The sequence below is a fragment of the Zingiber officinale genome, chromosome 9B (assembly GCF_018446385.1).
Source record: "Zingiber officinale cultivar Zhangliang chromosome 9B, Zo_v1.1, whole genome shotgun sequence".
NCBI lineage: Eukaryota > Viridiplantae > Streptophyta > Magnoliopsida > Zingiberales > Zingiberaceae > Zingiber > Zingiber officinale.
Window position 1 is genome coordinate 31,471,008 of NC_056003.1, and position 13,744 is coordinate 31,484,751.

At 43.9% G+C, this 13,744-nt stretch overlaps 1 protein-coding gene across 1 annotated transcript; it reads right to left on the reverse strand.

The window, feature by feature from the left end:
- Positions 1 to 1,696: 1,696 nt before the first annotated feature.
- Positions 1,697 to 3,891, reverse strand: LOC122022426 (indole-3-acetic acid-amido synthetase GH3.10-like). Its single transcript, XM_042580416.1, has 3 exons — positions 3,484 to 3,891; positions 3,310 to 3,411; positions 1,697 to 3,222 (listed from the first exon to the last, which is right to left on the reverse strand). The coding sequence occupies exons 1-3, from the start codon at positions 3,876 to 3,878 to the stop codon at positions 1,857 to 1,859; spliced, it is 1,863 nt and encodes a 620-aa protein (XP_042436350.1). The 5' UTR covers positions 3,879 to 3,891; the 3' UTR covers positions 1,697 to 1,856.
- Positions 3,892 to 13,744: the final 9,853 nt, after the last annotated feature.

Sequence of the window (13,744 nt, forward strand, 5' to 3'; positions counted from 1 at the left end):
AAAAAAATGGATGAATGGGGAAGCGGAGGTCATTCCTAAGATGTTTTTGGAAGAAAGTCATGCATCTAGGAGAACGGTGGTTAGGATGATCGTTGCCATTAGGTAAAAGCAGTTGATGATCCTTCAGAATCTTGTAAGTATCCTGAAGTCTCTTCAATGAATTGTTGGTCAAACTGGACTTAATGAATTTGTACCATGGCACCGAGGAACTTGTCGGCATTATACGCTAAAATTAAAGGAAAACAACATTCTAGGAGATACAAGCAAAAGAGTTAAGAGAAGAACACCAAAAGAAATAAAACTTATAGTGAAAATTATAAGGTTGTCCAAAGGAGAAAGGAAAACGGTAGCGAAAACATGTATAAGCCGGAGGAAGGAGAGTCGGCATAGGGACTGAGTGGCATAGGATGAAAAACGAGAGCAACATCTCAACCTAATTTATGAAAAATGTGATAACGTGGTCATTACTGCCCATCTCAACCCTAGATTAGATCCTCGTGAGTATTGAAAGAAGGTGGAGATCATCCAATCAAGTACAAATTACAAGAAAGACCTAATAATCACTTCGTGAGGATATACGTGTAGTCCTCCTAGCAACAGGGTTACTTTACATTAATGTGAAATAATCTCAGAGGCAAGAGCATCTCTAAGAGCTTGAAAATTGAGGGCAATAAAACATGTTTTGCATTTAATAGACATGACCGCAATTAGAGTCCATATCTTATAAGAACCGTGCTCAAAGATTTTCTTTGCTATGTATCATGAAGGTAAGGAAGAAAAGTGATAACATACCGATTAAGTCAGTCAATCAGATTAACACCTCTTTCGATTAGACGAAAAGGAGATATTAGTGATCCGAGGGTATTCTTTAGAGGTCATGTAGCCAGTAAAGTCAATAAATATGCCAAGGTATGGTCAAGACAACAAGAAAAAAAATCCTAACTCCTCGCTACAATTCCCGGCTGCAACTCTAGGCTGCAACTCGTGACTCCCAACTCCTGACTTCAACTCCCAACTACAACTCGTGGCTCCCAACTCCCGATTGCAACTTCTGGTTGTATCTCATGACTCCCAACTCTCGGCTACTGCGTGGCTCCCAACTCCCATCAACTACTTGGGAGAGCTATTATGAAAGGGGAATCATTGACCCCACTCACATTTTTGTCAGAGAGGCAAGAGAATGTGGACAGTTATTTCGAAGTTAATGAATAATAATGACTCTTTATTACAGAGAACGTGATACCGTATGAGGAAAATATGAAAACGTAATAAGAAAAATTTATTCCTATAAAAAGAAAGTACTACAAGGAAAAGGTATGCACATACATCTTCTAAAACCCTTAATTTTAGAGTATTTCTTCCTCTTCATTTTTAAAAATTGACTTGGACGTCAGAGTAACAACGTCGAAAACCTTCTCCGCCATCACCCTAACCCATTTTTTCCTCCCAAGATACGAAGCGACTATTCCTGTGCTCTTAGCTAATTAACATCAGCAACATTTCACTAACGAGTTGACCTTCCATGACCTCAAGCAGGATCACTGTCAATAAAACTAACACCCTCGTAACAAACCAACTACTATCGACAATGGAGAGCTATTTTAACAATGAAATCGAAATCCAAAGAAGCAGTTTTTTTTGCAAGGGGGATATAACAAACTTCTCATGCCCAATTAATTTGTTGTGCCATCGAAGTTAGGTCTAATATTTGAGTTCACTGTTTTATTGAGGTATATCCTAAACAGGAAATGATTGATTATGATCAATCTTCCTCGATCAAGATCAAGACCAAGAAACCAAGAGAAATTTAATCTTTGATCGAATTCGATGATCAAAATGCGATCTTGCTGATCGATTCATCCATAGGCGGTGCTCCAGAATCGCCGCACGGTGCGTCGATCGAGCAATCGGAGCACCGCCTCGTTGGCGGTGCACCTCGGCGTCTTGAACTGGCTCACCGCCGCGCCGTTGCCGACGAAGTGCTCCATTATCTGCCGGAAGGTCCCGGCGGAGACGAGCCTCAGCTCCAGCGGCCCGATCGACCTCGTGCTCCTTGACACCACGTACCCTTCGTCCGCGAAGGCGGCGTCCATGGCAGCGCAGCACTCTTTCAGCACCTCCTCCGCCGCCTCCCCCTTCAGCTCCCAGTACACCACGTAGTGCCCGGAGCATTCCCCGCCGGAGGCGATGTTCGCGTGGCTCGTGAAGTCCACCAGCTCCGCCGCAGTCTCCGCCAGCAAGCCCGCCGCCGTCTCCACCGCCGCCTGGAGGTCCCGCTCCGTGTTCTTGTCGATGTTCACCGTCAAGATGAGATTTTTCCGGCAGACGAACGAAAGCCGTGGCAAGCCCTTGTGGAACCCGGCGACCTCCACAACGTCCCCGAGCCTGTAGCGGTAAAGCCCGGTGAAGGTAGTGAGGACGATCTCATACTGCTGGCCGACCACCACGCCGGAGAGAGGCACTGGTTGCTCTGCTTCCAAGATGGCATCTTTATCCCGTTCCCGGAGCACGGGGATGAACTCGAAGTAAGCGAAGGTGGGGATCACCGTAAAGGTCACTTTTTCCGGTGGGCTAAGCGGCTCAAGGTTCGCCCCGATCCAACTCTCGGTGGAGCCGTACTCTGCGGAGACCAGCGGCACCGCCTCGCCGCCGGCGTAATGCTTCAGCTTCTTCGTGTACGGCATCATCGAGCCCGTCATGATGGCGTACACGTATTTCGCGTTGGGCCACAGCTCCGGGATCACTCCAAACCAACTCGATCCCTTCAATTTCTCACATTTCTTCCTAATTTCCGACGCGAGAGCCGGCTCCGGTCCCCGGAGATGCTCTGTGACAGCTTTCCTCATCTCCGGCGAGGTAATTTTGACGCTTAGCTTCCCCTGTTCGATGTCCGAACAGAGCTCCTCCCACGCGGCCTCGAAGGCGGCGAAGGCCTGCACGAGGCTGTAGGCGAAGGTGGAGGCGACGAACTCGACGTCGTGGCGGAGGAGGAGGCCAAAGAGGAGGTGGCAGTAGGTGGACTGGTGGTAGTCGTCGCCGGCGATGACTTCGTAGGGGGAGCAGGTGAAGCACTTGGTGGCGCTCTGCTTCTTGAGGAACTCGTCGCTGGCGAAGTAGTGGCTCGTCGCCGTTCCGGCGAGGAGGCCTCCGCCGGCCGTGCGGAACTGCTTGCTGCTGTAGATGAACTCCAAAATTCTTCCGCCGGACTTTATCGGGAAAATCCTACAAGAATTAAACGATTTTTCATCAATCGCAAAGACCATTAACGATCCACTCGAAGCTCGAGCTTCCCGGTGATATCAACTGCACCTCGATCTGTAAGCTGCCGCCAATCTAAAGATGTAAAGCGTCGATTGAGAGCTGAAGCGCGTGAACGGCACGTACTTCGGCCGGCCGTCTGTAGTTCCTGAGCTGCAAATGAACAAAATCTATTATAATGCAAACGATGAACGATCTAATCTGTGCATTAATCAGCTGAATCACCTGAGCGAGAGCATAGTGATGGGTCGGCGCGTGAGCAGCGGCGCCGCGTCGCCGGCGGCGATGCGGCGGATGTACGACTCGAAGTCAGCATGAGAAGCGAGGGGAACGGCGGAGACGAAGAGCGCCTCCAGCTCTCCGGCGCTCATGTCTCCGACGTCGGCGGGGAGCGCACCGAGCCACCGCTGCAGGTACTCCGCGCCGAGGTTGGCCACCAGGATGCTGCGGAGCGTCTCCGCCTGCGCGGCGCCGGCGTCCTCCGCCACCCGCTCGAACCACTCGACGACGTCGTCGTCCTCCGCCGCGAAAGGGCGCCAGTACTCGTGGACGGCCATGGATGAAACAGCGCAAGTGAGAAGAAGTGTATCAATCAAAGCTCCTCCGCTTCCGCCATGCATCAAAACGCGTGCGTATTCATAGCCCAAAAAGCAAGCGACGAAGAGTAGACTGAATAAGCAAGTAATTATTGGTTGTACGACGAAAGGGTGGCCACAAGAAGACCTATCTCTGTCTCATCCAAATGGAACGCCCAACTAAGTAACACTGGAGTTTTAGATTAAAATTTTCTATGGGACAGGTCAGTCAATTAACGTGTTCGATAATATCTTATTTAATAGTTTTTTTTCTATCTCCTCTTATGTATCCATAATATTATAATATTATAATATTTATCATTTCATCAAAAAAAAAAAAAAAAAAATGGATCCACTTTACATATTCATTATAACAATATCCTTCTTTCATCCACATCTCTATTAACATTAACACTCATTATTTATGGGTCTCACAATCCACTCAACCATCTTAAAATTATATCATATTAAATAAATATATTTTAAATATGTTTTAAAATATTTAAATTATTATTATTATTTTTTTTAATAATAATATTACTTTTAAAAATATAATTTTATTATTTTTCAAAAATAATATTAATTTTTTAAATATATTTATTAAATAAAATAGATGGTTGTGAGGAAACGAAATTACAATGTTAGGAAAACGAAATTATAAAGTTGGGAAAACGAAATTACAACTGAGCGTCTAAAATTATAAAGTTGAAAAAATGAAATTACAACTGAGCGGCTAAAATTATAAAGTTTAAAAAATAAAATTTCTTTTAGATTACCATGTAATTATGAAATTGAAATGTAACAATCACTTAAATAAATCATACAATTATGAAATTAAAAATAATATATGAAATACTAATTCACGGATTATTATTGTATTGCCCCCAGATATGCTCAACTAAGTCTGCGCGAAGTTGGTGATGAACTTGATTGTCACGTAGCTCAGAATTTGTTCGAAGATAATCCTAAAATCTTCGGTTTGAGCCATGGATAGGTTGTGCGGGTTCGTTACCTTCATCGTTGTACCAATTTGTCACGTGACCTCCCTCATCCTCAACAACCATATTATGCAAAATAATGCATGCTAACATGATTTGTTTTAACTTGTTCCTATACCAATAACGAGTTGGACCTTTGATAATTGCCCATCAAGATTGGAGCATCCCAAATGCCCATTCAACATCTTTTCTTGCAGACTCCTGTCTTTTCTTAAACAACTTCCTCTTGGGATCCTCCGGGCAAGGAAAAGCCTTAACAAAAGTAGCTCACTCTGGATATTTCCATCCGTTAGATAATAGCCCTTCGTATATGCAGTGTCATTCATTGTGAAATTAATCTCCGACATATTTCCTTGCAAGACGTTGTTGAATATGGGAGATTCATATAACATGTTAATATCGTTCTGTGAACCGACGACCCCAAAAAATGCATGTCATATCCACAAGTCATGAGACGCGACCGCTTCAAGTACGATTATTGGTAACCCATGTCCCCTTGTAAATTGACCTTTCCAAGCAACTGGACAATATTTCCATTTCCAGTGCATACAATCAAGGCTACCTAACATGCCAGGGAAGCCATGTCTCTCATCGTGCATTTGAAGAAGACGTTGAATATCATCAGCATTTGACCTTCTCAAGTACCTATCACTAAATATTTCAACCACGTATTCGCAGAACTTGAAAAGACACCTGATGGCAGTTGATTCACCTATACGTAGGTACTCGTCAAGATGATCGACAGGGACTCCGTAAGCTAGTTGATGAATCGCGGCGGTGCATTTTTGTAGTGGTGACAACCCTTTTCTTCGTACAACATCGTCCCTATGTTGAAAATGTTGAATGATTCTCTAATGCATTCACTATATGGAGGAATAACTCTCTTCACATTCGAAATCGTCTTTGAAATATTTCATCATGATACATCGGGGTTATAGAGAAATAATCATTGACGAGCCTCTCATGCCCAGCTTCACGATTTCTTTGGACGAACCTTCTTCTGCGCGTGTCCCTCCTCTGATATGCTTCCATAAGTTGTTGGTGTTGTTGAAGAACCAATAACATCAATTCTTCACCCGGATCATAAGCTTGCTCATCGATTTCAACATGGACTTCGTCTTCGCTTGTCGAGCTGGAACTTGAGCTAGAGCTGCCTGTAGAATGAGACATTTTTGGAGGAAAAACGTTTTAGTATATGTGTTTGAGAAATATTTCATGTATATATTTTTCCTTATGGATTTTGGACTCTGGTGCCTCTTATAATATACCATCTAATTTATCATCTTTTGTTTCTGTAAAATATCAAAAATTGACGAAAATGATAAGGGAATTTTTCGAAATATTTTAGAAATTTTTCTAGAATTTTTCGGAGACCGTATGAACGAGTTTACGGGGATAAAAACGGGGTCCCAGTTAAGCCTATTTAGGCTGCCCATTTAAACGAGGAAAAGTTACAATTTTCCTTTTTATTTTCTTTTTCTATTTCTTCTTTTACTCTCCCGTGCCCGTTTCTTTTCCCGGAAGTCGTTCCTCTTCACTCCGACGGTTTCTTTTTTTCCCAATGCCCGCGCCGACGCCGCCCTCGCGGCTGTTCCTCTCCTCTCCGGTACAAAGGCAGTGGTCGTGGGGAAGCCTTGTGTTTTCCCCTTCTTCCGATCTATGCCCTAGCACTCTCTGCCGTCTCTCTCACGTGACGACAAGCCAAGGAAAAGCTCTGTCGCTGGCCACACACTCGAGCCCTAGATCTTCCTCTCTCGGCACCGACGCCCCGATTTCCTCGTCCTCCTGGTTGTTCTCGGCACCGATCCACGCTCGAGCGCTGGCCCCCGGCATCCGAGACCCCGCAGCCGATCTCTCACTGTGCCCTAGGTTCTCCGCCGGTACATTTCTGCTCGGGTTGTTTCCGGCCAGGAGCAAGGAGGATTCAAGTCCTAGTTTCTTCCTCTGCCCTAGCCCCGACCGACTCCCTCTCCTCCCTGTGCTCACGACCCGCCGCACCTCTGCACATTTTGAGCCCTAGCCGAACTATACACCGTCGGCTTTGTCTTCGTTAGTCCACTTCGAGATGGTATCCCTTAGATATATACTCGGGTATGTGCCAGATCTTTGCTCTGTACTGATCTGAGGTATTTTAGGTTGGAGAACATCAATATCAGGTTGTTCGGCCACATTATCCAGCAGTGATCCAGCAGTGGGATTGAAGGTGAGGGTTTAGGGTTTGGTTTTTCAATTTTGTGCTCTGATTCTTGTCTTGTTGTGAGCAGCACTTGTGTTGGGTGGAAGATCATGCTAACTAAGAATAGTGGTCTCTAATTGTATATTCATTGCGATGGTAGTATATCGGATTTTCCGGCAACCACCTTCTAGCAGCGAACAACCCTATTGGGTAGTACTAATTGGAGGATTATGTCGATCATACATATGTTGTGTGTGCACGTGTACCAGGTGTATGGTTGGTAGCCTCATGATGATTCTACCTATGTTGAATGTAGAATGTTGAGTGTCTATATTATGTTGTTGGTTGTATTACCTTGTCAACTAATTCTCCTATTAGTGGGTGACTCCTCACTAGGATGATGATAGAGTTGACTATGGATTTGATTTGCTTACTAGGTTGTTATACCCTAGGCTAACCACAGTGATCTGTGGTAGAGAGATATCGTGCAGTCTCTAGCTGGATAGTTAGGTGACATGGTCACTTATGTATTGTTTGCGGTGGAGCGTTGCTTCCACACATGTTATGGATTGTTTGTGGTGGAGCGTTGCTCCCGCATATTGCGGATTGCTTGTAGCAGAGCATTACTCCCATATTTATTGCAGATACATATTACGGATTATTTGTGGTGGAGCGTTGCTCCCACATATGGAGGATTTCTTGTGATAGAGCGTTGCTCCCACATATATGGTATTTCTGTTGGAGTGTATACTAAAAGCCTAGCTTTTGGTATAAACATTTATCTAGAAATAAGAATCACATTGGTCAAATGTCTACATTTATGATAAATGTAGTTGTTCAATTAATTTATATTGTAGATGACATGGTGTGTGGTGTCACACACAGAAGATCATGTTATCAGTACCTTATAAATTATAAACAGTAGCTCACGACCATGATGGAAAGGAACAAACCATTGGAAGGTCGTAGTGTAATTAGGTATTAGTTTATCTTGACTATATAATTACACTAGTACACTCAGAGTGTATTGAGTAGGACCAATTGAGGTCGTTTCTTTTATACTGACTTTATAAAGAAACAAAGACCTCGGTTATTATGGAAGTGTGTGCTCTTAATCCTAATGTAATAACAAGCACATATATTTGATATTTATTTCTTTAATTTATCAATGGGTGAGATTTAGTTCGTTGAATCAATAAACCCGATAAGTTGGGAAATGGTATCACTTATAGTGTGTGTTGTTGATTATAGAAGGAAACTGTGTCCTAGAGATACTAGGTAGATAATGTCCTCAAGAGGAGCTCATAAAGATTGTCATGTTAAACCCTGCAGTGGACTTAGTCCAACATGGTAATAAGGTTGAGTGGTACTACTCTTGGACTTAGATATTAATTAAATGGAGTTAGTCTGACATCACAATTAGTTGATATCTTATAGGAGACTAACACACTCATAATAAGAAGGAGCCCAAAATGTAATTTGGGATTGGTGCGGTAGTTCAATGATAATTCTCTAGTGGAATGAATTATCATTGATAAAATTAAGTTGTGTGTTGGCGAACACGGGATGCTTAATTTTATCGGAGACCAAAACCAATTCCTCCTCTCGGTCCCTATCGTAGCCTCTTATTTGTAGAAGTTTTATACCCACCTATACCCACCTTCTATACCCACTAATAAGGGTCGGCCAAGCTAGCTTGGGAACCAAGCTAGGGCCGCCTAGGTATATTATTGGGTGGCCGGAGCTTGAACCCAAGCTAGTGGGGCCGGCCAAATTAAATTAAAAAGGGATTTTAATTTTAGTTTTATTATGTGGAAGAAATAATTTTTAAAGAGAATTAAAATTAAAATATCTCTCTTGTAAAAGATCTACAAAGATTAAAGAAAGAGATTAGATCTCTTTCCTTATTTGTAGATTGATGAGTTATTTTATTTTCTCTTTAAAAATTATCCACATGTTGATAAAATTAAAATTATAGAAATTTCCTTTATCAACCATGAAGAGATTTTAAAGAGAAATTTTATTTTTAAAATTTCCGGAAACAAATTAGGAAGTTTTAATTTGTTGATTAAAACTTGTCTAATTTATTTCCTCTAGAAGTGGCCGGTCATTAGAGATTAAATTGGGAAATTTTATTTAATTTTTCTCAATTAAATCATGTCAAGGAAATTAAGGAAATTTTATTGTAATTAAATTTCCTAATTTGCCTAGGCCAAGGAATATAAAAGAAGGGGTGAGGGTGCCTTCACAAGATACAACATCTATTATTCCTCTCCCTCTTTTGTTCCTTGGTGTGGCCGGCCAACCTCTCCCTCTCTTCCTCTTGTGGTGGCCGAACCCACCCTCTATTGGAGCTCTTGTGGTGGCCGGATACTACTCGGAGAAGAAGAAGAAGAAGGAGAGAAAGCTAGCATCTCTTGGAGCTTGGTTAGTATTTTGTTTTTCTTCCTTGGTGAAGCTTCCTCTTTGTTGGCCGAACCTAGCTAGGAGGAGAAGAAGGTGATTGGTGATTTCTCGTCTCGGAAGATCGTTGCCCACACAACGTCCGAGGTTAGAAGAGGAATACGGTAGAAGATCAAGAGGTTTTTCTACAAGGTATAACTAGTAAATTTTATTTCCGCATCATGCTAGTTATTTATGGAAATAATACCAAATACAAGAGGCTTACGTTCTAGAATTTCGAATATGTTTTTTCGAAGTTGTGTTCTTTTGTTTCTTTCTTTTCCTTGTGATTTGATTGTTCTCTTTGGTTAACCTAAAGTTATTTTAGGAAATTAAATATTAGCTTTCTATTAAAGGTTTTGTCTAGTCGGTGGTGGTTGCTCCCATATCCAAGAAGGCCATGTGCCTCGCCACGTCAGTACTGGGAACCTTTTATGGAAATTAATATTTAATGGAATTAATAACTTAAGGAGACTTGGGTCGAACGTGTTAAGTTCCGCAGGAGATCCAAGTCAAAACCTAAAAGAACAAATAGATTAAGTTTTGGATCAAACGTGTTAAGTTCCGCAGGCGATCCAAAATTTAATTTAAAAGAACACATGGTAGCTAGGAAAAGGTTCAGACCTTTGTACAAAATTTTTGTACAGTGGAACCTATAGGTTTTCCGAGTAGCAACCAACAATTTCGTGTGATGGAGTGTTGCTCTCACACTGGAGGATCTATTCTTTGGTGATTTATATCATAGGTGATCAGATTCCTGACTTGTTGTCGGGGATCTTATGGTTAGGAATGTCTGTGATACGGACATTATGTGTCTTGGTTTTACCATTAGGGCTTGCGGAGCCTTAGATGTTTTCAGGGACTCGATGAATTTGGTATTCCTAGGATGTTTCGATCGGTTTCCATTGTCTTGTTGACGATGTTGTGATCTATTACGGATCCGAGGTGAGTCACGTACACCATCTTCGCATAGTTCTAGAGATGTTTCGACTGAAACGTCTATATGTGAAGATCAGTAGTGCATATTTTGGTTGTCTTCTGTGAGATGTTTGAGACATACGGTCACCAGTAGGAGTATACCGTGGTTCCACAGGAGATAGAGGTTGTACCGTTGGGAGTGGATGGAGTCTATAGAGGAGGCTCGTAAATTCCTTTGTTTGGCTCGATATTTCCGGAGATACGTTGAGGGTTTCTCTCGGATTGCTATGTCACTGACACGCCTGACCAGGAAAGGCGTGAAGTTCACATGGTCCGAGGATTGCGAGACCAGCTTTCAGGAGCTGAAGCGGAGATTAGTGTTGACTCCAATTTTGGTTTTACCTTCTGGAGAGGACGGATTCGTGCTCTACACCGACACGTCTCTTCAGGGTTTGGGTGATGTTCTGATGCAGCACGACAGAGTAGTCTCTTATGCTTCTCGACAGTTGAAGGAGCATGACAAGAACTACCCAGTTCATGATCTGGAGTTAGCCGTCATCATCTTTGCTTTGAAGATTTGACGACATCATTTATATGGCATTATATTTGAGATTCTCACTGATCATAAGAGTCTCAAATATATTTTTACTCAGAAGGAACTTAATCTCCGACAGAAGAGATGGATGGAGTTCCTGAAGGATTGTAACTGTACCATTAGCTATCATCTAGGAAAAGCTAATGTGGTTGCCGATACACTTCGCAGGAAGTCCAGAGGGACTTTGGCTTGCCGCCGAGTTTCAGTCACAGACTTGATTCAGGGTTTCTCCGAGTTAGGCCTTGAGGAGAAGGGACAGACAGAGCAGGGTATTCTGGTTACCATGGTTGCTCAGTCGTCGATCAGAACGAACATTCGAGAGGCTGAGGCTGGTGATCAGCATTTGTAGTTTGCTGGCAGCCAGATAGCTTCTGGGCAACAGATCAAGTTCACACGAGATGAGGAGGGTATTATATACTCCTGAGGCAGATTATGCGTACCTCAGTCTCACCCGGTCTTACAGGAGTTATTTCAGGAGGCTCATCGCTCTCGATTTGCTATCAACCCAGGCGGTACCCGTATGTACCAAGATTTGAAGTGTTCCTATTGGTGGAACGACATGAAGGAAGACATCGCGGATTTTGTAGCTAGATGTCTTGTCTGTCAACAGGTGAGGGCTGAGCACCAGAGACCTGCTGGTTACTTCAGCGGATTCCTATTCCTATGTGGAAATGGGAACATATTACCATGGACTTTGTGGTGGGTTTGTCGAAGACACGACGAGGCCATGACGCGATTTGGGTAATCGTTAATCGATTAACCAAATCAGCACACTTCTTGGCGATTCCGAAGACTGATTCCCTGGATCGATTGGCAGATCTGTATTGCCGGGAGATCATCAGATTACATGGTGTTCCTTTAAGTATCATTTCGGATAGAGACCCTCGGTTCACGTCTCGATTCTGACAGAGTCTGTAGCTGGCCTTGGGCAGTCAGCTCCGATTCAATACAGCTTTCCATCCGTAGACAGATGGACAGTCGGAGCGGACCATTCAGACTCTAGAGGACTTGCTGAGGTCATGTGTATTGGATTTTGAAGGCAGTTGTGATGACCATTTTCCATTGGTAGAGTTTGCCTACAATAACAGCTTTAATTCGGCTATCCAGATGGCACCGTTGAGGCGTTGTATGGTAGGTATTGTCGGACACCCACCCTCTGAGTTGAGGTTAGGGAGGCCGAGTTGTTGGGACCTTATAGTGCTCAGCATGAGGCAGAGTGGGTCCGTACTATCTGACAGAGGATGTCAGAGGCGCAGGACCGCTTGAAGAGTTATGCTGGTCAGAGACGTAGACCCTTGAATTCTCTACGGGCGACCATGTTTTTCTGCGAGTTTCACCCACGAAAGGGGTGAAGAGATTTGGCCTCAGAGGAAAGCTAGCTCCGCGATATATTGGACTTTTCCAGATCCTGGAGAGGATTTGAGCGGTAGCTTATCGTCTGGCACTACCACCATCCCTAACAGGCGTCCACGACGTATTCCACATATCTATGCTGATGAGATACGTACCCGACCCGACACAATTGCTGACAGATATCCCAGTTCCTGTTCAGCCTAACGTCACCTATGAGGAGGTTCCGGTATGGATTCTAGACTGGAAAGAGCGTCAGTTGCGGAACAAGACTTTTCGGCTGGTTAAAGTCGGATGACAGCATCATTCGGACGAGAAGGCTACCTGGGAGCTCGAGGATGCGATCTGAGCTCGATAACCCCCATTTTTCACTTGAGGTGTGTGAGTTATTTTCTGTTCAGCATTTATACTTTCTATTTGTTGTTAGTACTTGCTGATTGTAGATAACGAAATTTAGGGACCAAATTTTTATTAGTTGGGGATAGGGTAAAATACCGAAAAATGGAGAATAATGATAAGGGAATTTTCTGAAATTTTTTAGAAATTTTTCTGTAATTTTTCGGAGATCGTATGAACGAGTTTACGGGGATAAAAACGGGGTCCTGGTTAATCCTATTTAGGCTACCCATTTAAATGAGGAAAAGTTGCAATTTTCCTTTTTATTTTCTTTTTCTAGTTCTTCTTTTCCTCTCCTGTGCCCGTTTCCTTTCCCCGACGCCGTTCCTCTTCACTCCGACGGTTTCTTTTTTTCCCAACGCCTGCGCCGACGCCGCCCTCGCGGCTGTTCCTCTCCTCTCCGGTACAAAGGCAGTGGCCGTGGGGAAGCCTTGTGTTTTCCCCTTCTTCCGATCTGTGCCCTAGCACTCTCTGCCGTCTCTCTCACGCGACGACAAGCCAAGTAAAAGCTCTGTCGCTGGCCACACACTTGAGCCCTAGATCTTCCTCTCTCGACGCGGACACCCCGATTTCCTCTTCCTCCTGGTTGTTCTCGGCACCGATCCACGCTTGAGCGCCGGCCGTCGGCATCCGAGACCCCGTAGCCGATCTCTCACTGTGCCCTAGGTTCTCCGCCGGCACGTTTCTGCTCGGGTTGTTTCCGGACAGGAGCAAGGAGGATTCAAGTCCTAGTTTCTTCCTCTGCCCTAGCCCCGATCGACTCCCTCTCCTCCCTGTGCTCACGACCCACCGCACCTCTGCACATTTCAAGCCCTAGCTCAATTATCCACCATCGGCTTTGTCTTCGTTGGTCCACTTCGAGATGGTATCCCTTAGATATATACTCGGGCATGTGCCAGATCTTTGCTCTGTACTGATCTGAGGTATTTTAGGTTGGAGAACAACAATATCAGGTTGTTCGGCCACATTATCCAGCAGTGATCCAGAAGTGGGATTGAAGGTGAGGGTTTAGGGTTTGGTTTTTCGATTTTGTGCT

Coding starts and splice junctions, on each gene's coding strand:
- LOC122022426 (XM_042580416.1), bottom strand. CDS start 3,878: ATGCATGGCGGAAGCGGAGGAGCTTTGATTGATACACTTCTTCTCACT. Junction 3,412..3,483: donor ATCACTATGCTCTCGCTCAG/GTGATTCAGCTG, acceptor GTTCATTTGCAG/CTCAGGAACTACAGACGGCC. Junction 3,223..3,309: donor GCGGCAGCTTACAGATCGAG/GTGCAGTTGATA, acceptor TAATTCTTGTAG/GATTTTCCCGATAAAGTCCG.